This window comes from Arachis ipaensis, chromosome B6, assembly GCF_059453495.1.
Source record: "Arachis ipaensis isolate K30076 ecotype BB chromosome B6, ASM5945349v1, whole genome shotgun sequence".
In the NCBI taxonomy this organism is placed as follows: Eukaryota; Viridiplantae; Streptophyta; class Magnoliopsida; order Fabales; family Fabaceae; genus Arachis; species Arachis ipaensis.
In genome coordinates, this window is record NC_142441.1 from 8,731,199 (window position 1) to 8,747,164 (window position 15,966).

The following is a 15,966-nucleotide window of genomic DNA, read 5'->3' on the forward strand; positions in this document are numbered from 1 at the left end:
ATTTTTTAACAAAAAATCCACTTTTAAAACCAGTTTTTATAACTTCAATTTTCAAACTATAATTTTTTTAAAAGTAAAATTAATACTAAAGTCATTTTAAAGTGTATAAGTTCATTACAACTAGAATTTGGTTCTTTATAAATCTAATGACAATAGTTAATATATATAACATTTAGTGATTCTCAAAATATCAAAAGGATACCACCAAAAAATCTCTCTAAAACAACAACCACAAAATATCAAAAGATGCCAAGTTGCCAATAAAATCATCAAACAACCACAACCTTTGAGAAAAATATATCTGCAAATAACAAAATATACCTTTGTCATTTTGAGACAAATCTTTGAATGAAAGTATTAAACCAAATGTGAATACTAAGTATATCTAGTTATCATCAAGATTATCAATTGACGCCGCCATAGAACAAGCACCATCATTAAAGGAAAATATAGCTGCCAAGAGAATCAAATTAATTATCAAGTCTATATTCAACAACTTTTAATTAGTAACTAATACCTAAATTCTAAAATAGAAAGATGACAATATAACATTACATTGCAGAAAAAAAATGTACTAATGTGTAGACGATAATAGTGAAGCTCTAGCGAGTCTTTAATTTACCGACAAAAACATATTTAAAATAACAAGATACTAATTTACAGACAGAATGTGCATTAGAAAATACACACATTCATATTTGAACTTATTGAACCAGAGTGGTATCATTAAATGGATGTACAACCTGTTCTTAAGCTATATTGCATACTAAGCTGCATATTAGATTGACCCTTTTTTTTGACAAATGAAAAGAGGCTTTTATGCACCTCATGATAAATGGTCTTTACAAAAATCTTTGACTACACCAAATTCAAAATTCTGATCATTATAATATCAATTCATAGGATTATAATATCAATTCATAGGTAGATTCTTAGTCTAAAAGATCATAATCAAGTTTATATACCATACAATCCACAATCCACGGGGCAACCATATAATCTTGCTAACTCCAGGATATGTCTTAAGTTGATTCTCTATTTGATTCTTACTCATATGAGAATTTATGTTCTTGTTCAAGAGACATTCTTCAGTGGTGGTAAGGCAAGTACCTGAAGCAAGAAAAGGTTGCTAAAGTTAAAAGAAGAACTTATAAATTTTGTAAGCTATATAGCTACAGAGTATTATATTTGTTACCTAGATTATTTTTTTATCAACAATAGATTTACCATTGTAATTATTTTTTAGTGAAAGTACATAAAGAGTATATAGTATATAAGGTGTAATAACTCAACAATGAGAAGAACTTATTTTTCTCCCTCTCTTAATCCCTTCTGGTTCATCAAACCATCAATATCACAGCTTGAACAACTTAGGGCATAAAATTTTCTTCATTTTTTTTTGATTTGATTCACAGTTTGCTGCTTTTCACGCTCACCGCACCATGAAGAAAATTTCATGTCCTAAACTGTTCAAGCTATAATGTTGATGGTTTGATGAACCAGAAGGGATTAAGAGATGGAGAAAAATAAGTTCTTCTCATTGTTGAAGAGAATGAAAAATTTTCTTCGAAAATATTTGTTGAGTTATTACACCTTATATACTATGTACTCTTTATGTACTTTCACTCAAAAATAATTACAATGGTGATTCACAACTTGATTGCTCTCCACGCTTAGGGCATGAAATTTCTTCAATATTCAAGCACAGTTCATTTGATCTATAGAAACGAAGTAGAAACACTTCTAAGTGTTTAGTCAGAAAAAATCTATAATAGATATGGTTTCTGCCTACATTATAGAATGAAAATATAACAATTTCTGCATTTGGGTAATTTCAATGTCAAATTCCACACAAAAAATTCGTTTAATTTTAAAACTTAATTCATGTTTAGTCAGAAAAGAAGTAGAAACACTTCTAAGTGTATTGTTCATGATCTATCAACAGATGTTTTTAACACAATAGAAAAAGAAAATTTTGACTATGTTCATTGATACATTGCGTGCAATTGGAAACTTACAGGAACAAAATGCACCAAACTTAAGTTTATCACAGTTTTACCGTCAAAAAGAAAAAGAGAGGAAAATCATACCTCTTAGGCCACACTATAGTGATAAACTAAAATAAGGGTTTCTAGGTAAGTTTATACTATTCTTTTGAAATGATGGCACAACAACTAAACATGGGCAGAGGCAAAATAAGAAGAAGGAGAAATGGGTGGTACTAACCTTATGAGGCTGTGACCCAGAGGCAAGAAACACGAGCAGAGGCAAATGAAAAGCAAAAGAACCAGAAGCCCACACCTGTGACGGCGAATCGGCAATGGTGAAGACGACGGCAGAGAAGACCAAAGGCAGAAGAAGAAAACAGAAGTGAGGCCCATTCAATGTTGAAGGAGACAACAGGGTGCCGGTGCCAGTTTTCTGCTCCGGTGTCGGCTGCGGTGGAGACTACGAAGAGGCGAAGGAGAGGAGGACTAGATTTCAGGATTTGTGCGAGTTAAGTGTGAACTGGTTCACCGAATCAGAGTTAGGGTTTTTTTTTTAGATTTGGATCTTAATTTGGATCTGGATCTGGATCTGGATCCGGATTTAAAGCTGTTTAAATGGATTGGATTAAAAACCAAACTATAAAATAAATTTAATTTGATTTGGATTTTTTTGTTTAAAACTGTTTTTTTTAATGGTTTGGTTTGGATTTGGTTTAAAATATAAATTTTGGATTTTTTTGCCCACCCCTAATTACATCTTCTTAAATGATCCTTTTCTTACGTATGTCTAAATAACATTGTCTGTAAATTGAACTGAGAGAATGATCCTTCGGTAAGGGAAGGTGACCCCAAAGATAAGATATCGATATGACCCCTTGGTAAGGGAGGGTGGTCGATCGAGATGATCCTTCGGTAAGAGAAGGTGATTGCCAAAACTTTCGGATGAAAACCTTCGGTAAGGGAAGTGGACTCCCATCTTTATATTGGTTTGAGCTCAATACCTTCCATAAAAGCTACAAGTTAAGAAAGAAAAAGTATAAAATAAAGTTTGATTGTGTTCTTATTTTCAAAGTGGATCCAGTAAGTTATGATTATGTTAATTTTTATAAGTTATTATCCTTTCCATTTGACTTGCCTATGCCAACATTACATGCTTTCCTTTTGTGTATATTATGTTTTACGTTTTACAAGAAAAGTTCATAATACATGCCATGCCATTAATTTTTAAAATTTTTATAAGTGGGCTGGGGATAGATATGGAGGTGTTATATAGCACTCCTACTGAGATCTTTTAAGTTCTCACTCCTCTTTCTTTCCCATACTATCTCCAGAGGAGCATGTCACAGTGGATAGAGACGACACAGTACCTCCTGAGGGTGACTTCTGAGTATGATCCCTCAAAGCACGCGTGGGTAGTTACGACCACTACTACTGTGCTTCAAACCATCTACTTAGGTCGAGATTTTGTAGGAGAAGACTTCCAACTGCTTGTCATAACCTTCCTAGATACAAATACTTCAGTACCCAAGAAACGGTCACCCGAGGTAGTCTACCTCAAATCAGATTCTGAGATAGAGGAAGAGGAGTCCAGCAGCCCTAGCCAGGAGAAGGACCCAATGGAGGAGGACCCGGAGAAGTTGACCTTTTTTTGGAAGTTCAAAGGTGGAATACGTACCCTATTCTCCCACTTCAGCACCCCGTTAGATCTTAGTTCACCCCACACAGCAGAACCGGATCTTCACCCAGCAAAAAAGTGTTGAAAGAGGATTGTTGGTACCTCCATTCATGGAAGACTGAAGGGTCCGACAAAAGATAGGATATGATATAAGGATGAAGGTTCTTTGACGAAATTAGTTAGGACACTTTGGGTCTTTCGTCACAGTTATTTTTAGGCGTTTCTTTTTTTATTGGAAACCGTACTCATTGAAATCTGGTTGTTATTTTATTTGCTCGAACTTGCTTGTGTGTGTTTAATTCCATCTTTTAAACCGCTTACTGATTTTTCCCAAAACTTCATGCATATTCTCCTTCTTTCTTACATAACGATTGAGTTAATTTGCTTCCCAAAAGAGTGACACCCTATCTAAAGGCCTTCAAGAATAGGATTTAGTTTAGGGTGTTACATATAGTCTTAAGTAGGCTTTTCGATAGTGGTATTTAAAGTTTCACGATGTGATTTCTTTATTTGGTTTCATTGAGAATATTTTTTATCAATGTATATACCACAAGGTTAGTGGGAGTAAGATCATATTTCTTATTTTATATGTGGATAACATTTTGCATTGCTTGCAACAAATGACTTAGAGTTGTTACATGACGTGAAACAATTTCTCTTTAGAAATTTTGATATGAAAGATATAGGTGACGCTTCTTATATCATTGGCATAAAGATTCATAGAGATAAACATAAATGAATTTTATGTTTATATCAGGAAACCTATATTAATAAAGTTCTTGAGAAATTTAAAATACAAAATTGTTCATCAAGTATTGCATACCTATTATGAAAGATGACAAATTCTATTTAGATTAATGTCCCAAAAATAAATTTAAAAAGAAATAGATACAAAATATTCCTTATGCTTTAGCTATTAGAACCCTAATGTATGCTTAAGTCTGTACAATATCTAACATTGCTTTTGTTGTTGGCCTAGTATATTAAGAAAATATCAAAGTAATCCAAGTATTATCCATTAAAGAGTTGTACAAAAGGTCTTAAGGTATCTTCAAGGGACCAAGAACTTCATACTTACGTATAGATGAACCGAAATTTAAAAATTGTTGGATACTCAGATTCAGACTTGGCGGGCAGTAACGGATCCAAAATTTTTAAGTAGTGGGTACAAACATATAATATATAAAAATAACAAAAAAATCTTATAAACATATCAAACCATATAAAAAAATAAAGGTTTAATTACTCTGTTGGTCCCTATAGTTTCATAAAATTTTCAATTAGGTCTCTATACTTTTTTTCTTTTTAATTGGGTCCCTACACCAATTTTTTTTCAATTAAGTCCCTCCTAGTAGTAATTGGCTTAGTTTTATAGGGACCCAACTAAAAAAAAAAAATTGGTAGAGGGACCTAAATAAAAGAAAAAAAAAGTGTAGGGACTCAATTAAAAAAAATTGGTGTAAGAATTCAATTAAAAGAAAAAAAAGTATAGGGACCTAATTAAAAGTTTTGCGAAACTACAGAGATCAGCAGAGTAATTAAACCAAAAATAAATAACACAAAAATATTATATATTAAATTATTTTTTATTTATTCATTATCAATGATAATATTGATAAGTAATAATGTAGTTATTAATTCACTATTTTATAAATTAAATATATAATAATAAATGAGATTAATCAAGATAATAAATATATTATTTTCTAATCAATAATAAAAGTAAAATATATATCTTTTATGAATTATGTATGATAAAAGGTATTTTAGAAAAAAAAATTATGCACCGAATCTCTTCCATCTTTATTATATATTTTATAAATTACTTAATAATTATTCAATTATTTAATAAAAAAATTAATTTCAAATAATAATAATAATAATAATAATAATAATATTATTATTATTATTATTATTATTATTATTATTATTATTAGTTACTTAGATAGATAAAAATATAAAATACGTTATTATTTTAATTAATTTTTATTTCAATTAGATTTGAGAACTAATTATCAAAATAAATATTTAGTACAAAATTCTTCAATTTACTAGTAAATATTAAAGTTAAGTAAAAAAAAATTTAAGGATATAAACTTCAATTAAATAAATTTATTAATTAAATAATATTATAATAATATTTTATTTTTTATTAAATTAATTTATTACTATGTTTTTATCTTATATTTTTAGATACAAATTAGAGTTTAATTTTAAAGTATTGATAATGTAAAATATTTTACACCATTCTATGATTATATTATTTGTTTGGATGATCATTCACACAAATGCAATCAATATAAAAAGTAGTTATTTTTATATGATGTGATCTTATATAATTAGATACACATGTAAAATTATTTTACACTAACAGTGTATCAAAATTTAATTATAAAAGTTAAAAAATATATACAAAATAAATATTTTGACATAAAATTTAATAGATTTTTTTAATGTGGGAGCAAATACAATTTTTCAATGGGACACATATATATTTGCACATATACTTTTTTACATATTTTCAAAATGTTAGTGGGGCAAGTACCCTCCACAATTCATAATATGACTCTGTCCCTGTTGGAAGGATGTGTGTCAATATCAGGATATATTTTTATGCTTGTTGATGGAGTAGTATTTTAGAAGAATATAAAACAATCACTTATAGTCACTTCTATTATGGAAATTGAGTTTATTGTTTGTTTTGTAACTACATCACAAGGTGTTTAGTTGAAAAATTTTATCTCTGAACTTAAGACTTAGGATTATAGATTGTATCTCTAGACTATTAAGAATATACTGTGACAATTTAACTGTGTATTTATGACTAAAAATAATAGAAGTAGTAGTCAAAGTAAGCACATCGACATTAAGTACTTAACCATTAAAAATAGAATTAGCTCTAATGAGGTACAAATAGAATATATTAGTACTGAATAGATAATAGTCGATCCTTTGACAAAAGGCATGCCACCAGGATTGTTTAACAATCATGTTACTAGTATGAGTTTATATTTTGTAACGTCGCTTATATGACTTATGTTGTAATATATGACATATTAAGATATGAAATTCTTATTATTATTTGTTTTTTATTTGGTTAGTATATATGCACATACATGATTGAAAATGACAAATAAAATTTAGTGAAGGACCTAGAATAAACATTGGGCTTAATTTTTTTTGGTGACAATATTGGACTTAATTATTCATACAGAAATACCACATAAATAGTTTATTTAATTAGAAGATGTTACATTGTAATACATGAAAGGTAATACTCGATTAATGAGGACCTACCGCTGTGATTCGTGTAATTTGTCTTGATTGTTTATGCATAGTATGTAATTACAGACTATATGTATTAAATATTGGACCAAGTGGAAGAATGTTAGAATTTATATTCTAAGTAGTCTAATTTATTAATATAAAAATTAGTTTGGGTGGTGATAAACTACAATTTTATGGTTTATCTTGTATTGAATTTAGTGGATTTTATCAACTTATCTTACATTTACTCATTGAAATAGCATGATTTTGTAAATTCTTTCTAAATTGTAATTAAGAGTGAAAATATGCTTTTTAGACTCTTAAAATGCTAGTTTTAATTCACTTTAATCCCATTCAATACTTTGATGTGTTTGTCAAGTGATTTCAAACTTATAAGGCAAGTATGGATTGAAGAAGTGAGAAAAAAAAGCATGCAAAAATAGATAATTCATGAAAAAATGGAGTTTGGAGTATTTTAGGATCATGCGTACATACAATCATGCATGTGTATGCACGTTTGTAAATTCGTGTAACCATGCGTACGCATGGTCAGACGTGTGTACGCACGATTGCAATCACGTGAGTTCATTTAATGCAACATATGGGTTGTGATTTTGACAATTCCAAAACTCAATTCAACTCATTTTTAAAATATTTGAAACCAAATTCAAAAAGGATCAAAGGGGAGAGCAATTAGAAGTAGAATAGAACCATGTTTTAGGTCATTTTTTAGAGAGAGAAGCTCTCTCTTCTCTCTGAGGATAGATTTAGTGATTTCTCTCTTAGATTTAGGTTTTAATTCTTATTTTAGTGAAATCTCTTTTACATTTTCTTGTTCTAACGTCTTAGTTCTCTTAGTTTCTTTTTTAGTTTCTCTATTTGGTTACTTCTGGTTTTATGAATTCTCTTGTTAATTTTAATTTTCATTAATGCAATTTGATGCATATATTTTCTTGATGTTTAATTGAGTTGTTATTAATTTCTTGCATTTGGTAGTTTTAGATTTTATATTTCTTACTATTTCACCATACTTTATTTTTATGCCTTCCAAGTGTTTGATAAAATGTCTTTTTTAGTTTTAGTGTAGTTTTTCACACTCTTGACTTGGAATTGAGAACTTAGGTGACACTGAGTCATTGATGTCCAATATTGATTGGTGATTTAGGATTGTTAGTCGATTTGGTTTCCACTAATGCTAGTCTTTCACTAAGCTAATTAGTGAATTGGATAGGACTTGTAGATTGAAATCAATTACGCCTATTTGACTTATCCTCAATATTAAGATTGAGTAAATGGGATTAACTCTTCCTAATTATTATGTTTGTGGTCAATGATTAGGATAGCAACATTGACTCTTATTCTTTGCCTATTTCACTAAGCTTTAGCATTTTGATTTCTTTAATCACCTTGGTTTTATTGCAATTGATATTTAGTTATTATTTGTTTTTTTAATTTCTAGCTATTTATATTTCTTATTTATTGCTATTTCACCTCATGCTTTTCATAACCAATAATACGCATACCTCACTGTATTTCTTTAAGAGACGACCCGAGGTATAATACTTTCGATTTTTACTGATTTACATTTGTGATAAACAAAATTAAACTACTATCAACGCGATTCTTTTGTAAAATTCTGAACCGATATTAATTCTCACATTAGGCGATATTGTAATTATTAATAAATTGGTTTAATTACTCTATTGGTCCCTATAGTTAGTTTGTTTTTCGATAAAAAAAATACGTTTGTTTATAATAAAATTTATAAAATTTTGGTCTCAATTCTAGTCATCATAACAAACATTTTAGATCTATCTCTTTTTGGTGGTTCAAAAATGTATTAGAAGTCCTAAATTTAGATTAAGAAAATATGACAATGACCGCTGGAGGTACATAAATTAATAATTTGTTGAAATAACTAACACATTATATATTGTCATATTCTGCGGATGAAGAGTGTTGATCTTGAGATTTAAAAAAAAACAAAGGCCAGTATAAGAAAAATAATTTTTATCAAAAGAGACACATCTAATAATATATATCTTACCAGTAGCAGAAAGATTATTATAACCTTTTGAGGTAGTAGCATATCCTATGAAACACATTTAAAATCTAATTTAGTTTGAGTGTATGGTACGAATAAAGAATAACATGCACCACCAAATATTTTCAAGAGTTGATAATCAAGTTTTATACCAAAAAGAATTTCATAGAGAGATTTTTTGTCTAAAGTAAAAGATGGAATTTTGTTCATCAAATAGGTAAAGGTAAATTATAAGCACAGTCTCATCTCAAAAAGTAATTGACATAAGGGTTGTAGAAAACATGGCTAAACTCATTTCTAGCAGTGTGATTCTGATTAAGTATATAGGAACAATAAAACTTATGAAAAATATCTTCCTGAACAAGAAATGTAAAAAATTAGTTTGAGGTGTACTCTCCTCTATTATCAGATTGAAGTTCTATGATCTATTGATCTTGTGACTGGTGAGTTTTTTCATATAGAGCTTATGATGCATAAAGACTTCAAACACTTGGTACCAAAAATGCAAATGTATCTAAAAAACGCATCAATAAAAGTACATAATAATGATAATATAACTCAAATTGAGATATTACTAAAGTAGAACCCCAAATATCAGAAAATACAAGTTGTAAAGGTAAATGATAAGTATTAATAGAAGGAGAGAATGACAATTTTTGTGCATTTTGGCATTTTTACAATTCTCACAAACATCAAAAGCATGAGTATCATTTTTATTATTAATAGAAATTTTACATTTAGACAAAACAAGAGATACGGTCATTGTGGAATCATGTCCTAATCTTTGAGGTTGCTTATTAAAAGAAGAGCAAGAAACAGTAAACGAACATGGTTGTAAGATGGAGGTTTTGGTATTAAGGACATCACCGTTGTAAAATTTATAAATTCCACCATGGTGATAACTTTGCATGAGAATTTCTCTAGTGTGCTGACATTTAATAAGACATATTAGGATGAAATTAAAAAAATACTGAGTTATCTTTTACAAATTTTGAAACACTTAGTTTTTGGTAATTTGTGGATAATGTATTAATTGTCAAAGTTTAAGGAATCTGTTAGAATCAAAAGATTATAAAAGAGAGACACTAGAATGAGAAGTTGGAAACTTGTACCATTGTCAATCTGAAAATGTAATTAGAGGCTGATATTCCCAATTATTTCTTGATGGTTTTGAGTTGTACTTGAATTGCTTGACCTTATATTTTGTTGATTCAACAAAGTAACCTTTAATTTTGTTTCAAATTTCAGTTATAATAAGAACATCTAACCATTTTAATTTATTTTTGAAGATGGAATGCATTGATGCAAGAAGCCTAGATTAGAGATTATAAAGATCCTGAAGCCATTGCTTATACTAAGTTGAATCAGAACCTGTAGAAGAAGCATGATTCGTGAGATATTTTATATATATTACAATCTTGATGATTATTCTTTGACTGTACTTGACTCATATCCTCAATACTTTTTACACGTAATGTTGGCACGTACCACGTCAATTGTGTACTGTGCTAGGGTAACGAGATCTTTACCCTTTGCACCACCAGGAATTGAGTTTAGAAAGTTGGAACACACTGAAGGGTCTTTGGTGTGCTTGCATATTACGTTTACTTCCACAACTCTGTTTGCTGCATAGGATAATGAGGATGCATCAAGTAAAAGGAAAATCAGCACAATGGAAGAGATCAAGGAAGGTCTACGATTAACATAGAAATTAACCATTGTTATTGGCTTCTTCAAAATTAATTATATTTCTTCTTCCGATTGCCTTAACAACCTTGCTCTTTGTTGGTTATATAACGAGCTTCATGACATATAGTTTTTTTCTTATTTTTAAAGACCAATAAGGACAGGATAATTTATTATTTTTGGCCATTTGAGTAACAGTTTAGTTATTTGTCTAATTCTTTTAATTTAGTAATTCAATAATATACTAAAAATATTAGAGGATTAACTGAATTTATTTTTAGTCAGTAGTTAGCTATCAATATTAAAAACTGAGGATTTAACTTGCTTTTTAAAAGAATGAATTTGGTTAACTTAATTGGGTTGACGTTAAATATTTGGTGAAAACTCAGGTGCAGTCGACTTCACACAAAGTTGATAACTGAGAGCCGTTAGATAATTTGACCGATTTGACTAAATTTTTATCTAACAACGTTGAGTTATCAAATTCACGTGAAAGTCGACTGTACCTGAGTTTCTACCTAAATATTTTGGGTATTTGATTGAACAGAAATAAAATTGGTTGTCACTCTTTAAAAATCCAAAAACTTCACTGTAAAATTTAATTTAATAAATCTTGATTTAAAATAATTTAGTCTAATTTAACAATTTAGTTTGTCTTGAGTTGGTTTAAGAAAAGAATCATAATCTTTGAAGCATGATTGATTGTCAAAGGTAATTGGAGCCAAAGGTAATGGTGAAGTTTATTCTAACAAAACAATTGATTTTGGATATTTTATTTTACTTTTGAATTTTTTTAGTGAGATTTTAAATCTTTTAATATGTGATTTCATATATTCATTCGAGCGTTAATGTGAGTTAAAAATAAATTTTTAAAAATTAACTAATATTTATTAATAAATAATTAATTTTTTAGTTGGATTTTTTTACATACTACTACATAATCAAATATCATGCCAAATATGATGAAATTAGTTAATATATATTAAAAATTATAAAGCTGAACCAAACGATTTTACTTAAATTAACTTGTCCAACTTTTTATTCCAAAAGCATGTAGATCTGGTTTATACAGTTATTGTAGGTGTCATAAATTAATTTTTACAGAACAATGAACATAGAGCATTTTGAATTCTCACGTGTTAAACCTGACTAATATTCTTCACAAGATTTATTTATTCCTAATGATTATTGCACGTCAACCGTGTTGGTCTCTTTAGCGCGAAATAGAAAAAGAAAAAAGTTTTTTTTAGAAGAAAAAAAAAAGTAAAGAGTAATAATAGTATTAGAGGTCAGCATATTTAATAATTTATAGTCATTATTAATATTTTTAATAATATAAAATTATATTTAATAATATAAAATTATATATTTTTTTTGATAGTTAAATATTAATTAAAATTTAATAAAAGTGCTGATTTTGAGATTTTTAGCCTATACATCCACAAAAATTTAATCCAAACTTTTTTAATATCTCTAAAACAAGTATTATAAATAAATATTATAACACACACTTAAAGTATGTTAATTGTTATCAGTTTTATTATTATATTGCATGAACTACTACCAGCAATTTAAGCGTTAAAATCTTTTATAAGTACCTCCAACTAGGAGTGGCAATGGGTAGGTTGGGGTAGGATTTGAACTCAACCCTAATTCTATCTGCATGTTGAGAAATACATTTTATAAAATTAAATGAAAAATATGTTTTATAAAATTAAATGAGTAAAATTTATAAATTTATAAATTTAGTTCAGTGGCCAAAAAATTTTTGCACATGCTTAAGTTATGGGGATACGGGTAGTGCAGGTAGGGTTGAGGTTCAACCCACATCCTACCCGCTCCGCAGGCTAACTCTACCCAATCGGGTTGGGTCGGGTTGGATACCCGCAAATAGAATCGATAATGCAGATAGAGTTGAGGCTCAACCCACATCCTACCCGCTCTGCAGGCCAACCCTACCCAACCAGATTGGGTCGGATTTGGTACCTGCAGCTAAAATTCATGCTGCCAGGCCTACCTCCAACCTCATGAAAAGTCCACCATCTTGTCTTCATCTCTTGTGTATTTAATCTAGTTCATATTCAGAGTAGCTAGCTCATCCACAACAATTATTAATGTGTTTGAAATACTTTTAAAACATTTGTTAAAAAAATTTAAAATTTTATTAATAATTATTCTAAAGAGACCAAATAACGTTTTTCTAACTTTTACAACTTTGAAAAAAAAAATCCTTGAATTTGCTTTTAATGCTAGTAATGCACTTATGCACATATATTAATAAAGATTATGCTAGGTATATACTAAAATCAGCTATCAAAATTAGTCACTAATATAAAATATATGTTAGAATATAAATACATATTGAAAATAAATTAAACCATACATATATTTATACACGAGAAAGTCTAGGGGCCAGCATTTTTATTATAATCTAACCAGTACTTAATTAGCAAAAGAAAGTGACACATCATTAAATATAATCTTACACTATTAAAAATATTAATGATAGCTAATTAATGACTATAAATTACAAAATCTTATATATAAATATATTGATAACTAATTTTAGTGTACAAATCTCATTTTTGCATTAATGATTCTAATGTTGGTAAACACGTGTAGGAATTTAACCGAAAAGGACGCTAACATTGTTCTGTTTGTCACAGGGTCTTTGAGTTCACACCAAATTATTCTCTTTTCTTTGTTGACAAGAGTACGTATGCAAAGCTGTGAAAACAACTAGTGAATTATTTGACTCTATTGGTTATCGATGATGATCTGTTAGATGATATGTGGATTTGTTTGTTTAGTTTTAGCTTGATGTTCTTTTACTCTGTTGGTTATTGTTTGATCTTTTGTATGTACTTTGCTCTAAGGATTCTGTGTTAAGCTATTTTAATTTTTTGTTTTTCTTTTTAATTATCTTTTCTTCAAGATCATATAACAACACTACACAATCATTTTCCAAAGCCTTTTCAAATGAATCCGTGTTAATTTCAATCTGTTTTCCTCATTTCCTTGTATTTTGTTCATGTTTCTTTCTGTCTAGTGTTTGCTTGGGACCAACCCCACCAGCGTTGACAGAACCTTAAATTCATATCCATTTGTTATTGGATAAGCTAATAAGTCATGCACTACCAAACAACTAATTAATTAATTAATTCTTAATAGCAATCCTAAACAACTAGTATAGTCCCGTGAATAATAATAATATTTGCATATATACATGAACGGACCGAAAATTCCAATGCATGTTCATTTTAAACACTTAATCAAATATTTATTCGGTTGTAGATATTGTCAACGTTTCATGACAGCCACGACGCCGGCATCTACTTAATTAGGCAAACACACCTACTAATCATTGTAATTAATGACTAATAAGACAAACTCATCGCATGTATAGCTCCCTATATAAGGAACCCAACTATAGCCCATGAATCTCACCCCAAATATCCATATCCACGCTCACATAATTCGAATTATATTCTTCTAGCATTTTCCTTGCTTCCAATTATACCAATGGAATTATCATTATTCAAGAATAATAATAACACCTTGTACCCTCTTATTAGAATTTATGTTTTCCTATTTCAGCTTTCTTTGTTTGCATCCTTGTCCATAGCAGCATATAACAATGGAGCTTATGTTCCAACAGAAACGGTTTGCAACTCCACCATGTACCCTTCTTACTGCAAATCAGTGCTTGCTAATCAACACGGCAATATCTATGACTATTGCCGCGTTTCAGTTAGAAAGTCTTTATCCCAATCTAGAAAGTTCTTGAACGCCGTCAACTCTTATCTTCAACAAGGTGGAAATTCTTACTCTCAAACCACAATCCGCGCTCTCCAAGATTGCAAATTCCTCGCCGAACTCAACTTGGAGTTCTTGTCAAACACCCTTGACACGGTTCAAAAAGCCGGTGATGTTCTTCACACCGGTGAAGCTGATGATTATCACACAGTGCTCAGTGCTGTTTTGACAAACCAACAAACATGTTTGGGTGGATTGCAAACCACGGCTTCTGATCAGAGAGTCAAAGATGAACTTTCCTCTCTGCTCTCAGAGGATACAAAGCTTAACAGCGTCTCTCTTGCTATGTTCGTTGATGCTTGGATTCCTCAGGAGCAAACTACATCGTGGGAAGAACAAAGTCACGGCCAGCGTGGCAGAAAACTACTAAGCTTGGAAGACATGGAAGACGTTTCTGTGAAAGATATTGTGGTTGTTAGTAAGGATGGAAGTGGAAACTTCACCACTATCAATGAAGCTATAAAGGCTGCACCCAATAACTCTGTTGCTACCGACGGCTATTTCGTAGTCTTCATCACCGAGGGTGTGTATGAAGAGTACGTATCTATAGACAAGAAGAAGAAGTACTTGATGCTGATTGGAGATGGAATCAATCGGACAGTTATCACTGGTGATCACAATGTTGTTGATGGTTTCACAACATTCAACTCAGCAACATTTGGTACGTAAGATTATTTAAGATTATATATCATAATGGAATATAATACAGTTAGTTACTTGGTAATTAAGAATTATATGGGTTTTGCAGCTGTGGTGGCGGAAGGATTTGTTGCGGTCAACATAACATTCCGCAACAGTGCGGGACCAAGCAAGCACCAAGCAGTGGCAGTGAGAAATGGAGCAGATTTGTCCACCTTCTATGGCTGCAGCTTTGAAGGTTACCAAGACACTCTGTACACACATTCCATGAGGCAATTCTACCGTGAATGCGATATTTACGGCACAGTTGATTTTATATTTGGAAATGCAGCGGTTGTTTTACAAAACTGCAACTTATATCCCCGCCTTCCAATGAGTGGACAATTCAATGCCATCACGGCTCAAGGCCGAACCGATCCGAACCAAAACACTGGCATTTCCATACAGAACGCAACCATTAAAGCCGCTGACGATTTGGCTCCGGTGGTTGGTAGTGTGTCAACCTACCTTGGGAGGCCGTGGAAGGAGTACTCAAGGACAATTTATATTCAGAGTTTTATGGATAGTTTGATAGCTCCAGTTGGGTGGAGTAATTGGAATGGAGATTTTGCACTGAGCACTTTGTACTATGCTGAGTACAATAACATGGGACCTGGTTCAAGCACTGCTAATAGAGTGAATTGGCCTGGCTATCATATTATCAATGATATTGATGCAGCTAATTTTACTGTCTCCAAATTCTTGGATGGGGATGCTTGGTTGCCTCCCACTAACGTTCCATTTCAGACATCATTGTAAGATATATATGCTGCAGCTTAACCTTATTTGTATATTATGATCATCATAGTGGC

The 15,966-nt window shown here is 30.5% G+C and overlaps 1 protein-coding gene across 1 annotated transcript; it reads left to right on the forward strand.

The window, feature by feature from the left end:
- Positions 1–14,123: 14,123 nt before the first annotated feature.
- On the forward strand, positions 14,124–15,966 carry LOC107647955 (pectinesterase-like). Its single transcript, XM_016351997.3, has 2 exons — positions 14,124–15,137; positions 15,225–15,966. The coding sequence occupies exons 1-2, from the start codon at positions 14,183–14,185 to the stop codon at positions 15,911–15,913; spliced, it is 1,644 nt and encodes a 547-aa protein (XP_016207483.1). The 5' UTR covers positions 14,124–14,182; the 3' UTR covers positions 15,914–15,966.

Excerpts from the sequence above, each read along its gene's own strand:
- LOC107647955 (XM_016351997.3), top strand. The coding sequence starts at position 14,183 with ATGGAATTATCATTATTCAAGAATAATAATAACACCTTGTACCCTCTT. Across the intron at positions 15,138-15,224 it reads ATTCAACTCAGCAACATTTG|CTGTGGTGGCGGAAGGATTT; the intron begins GTACGTAAGATT and ends TGGGTTTTGCAG.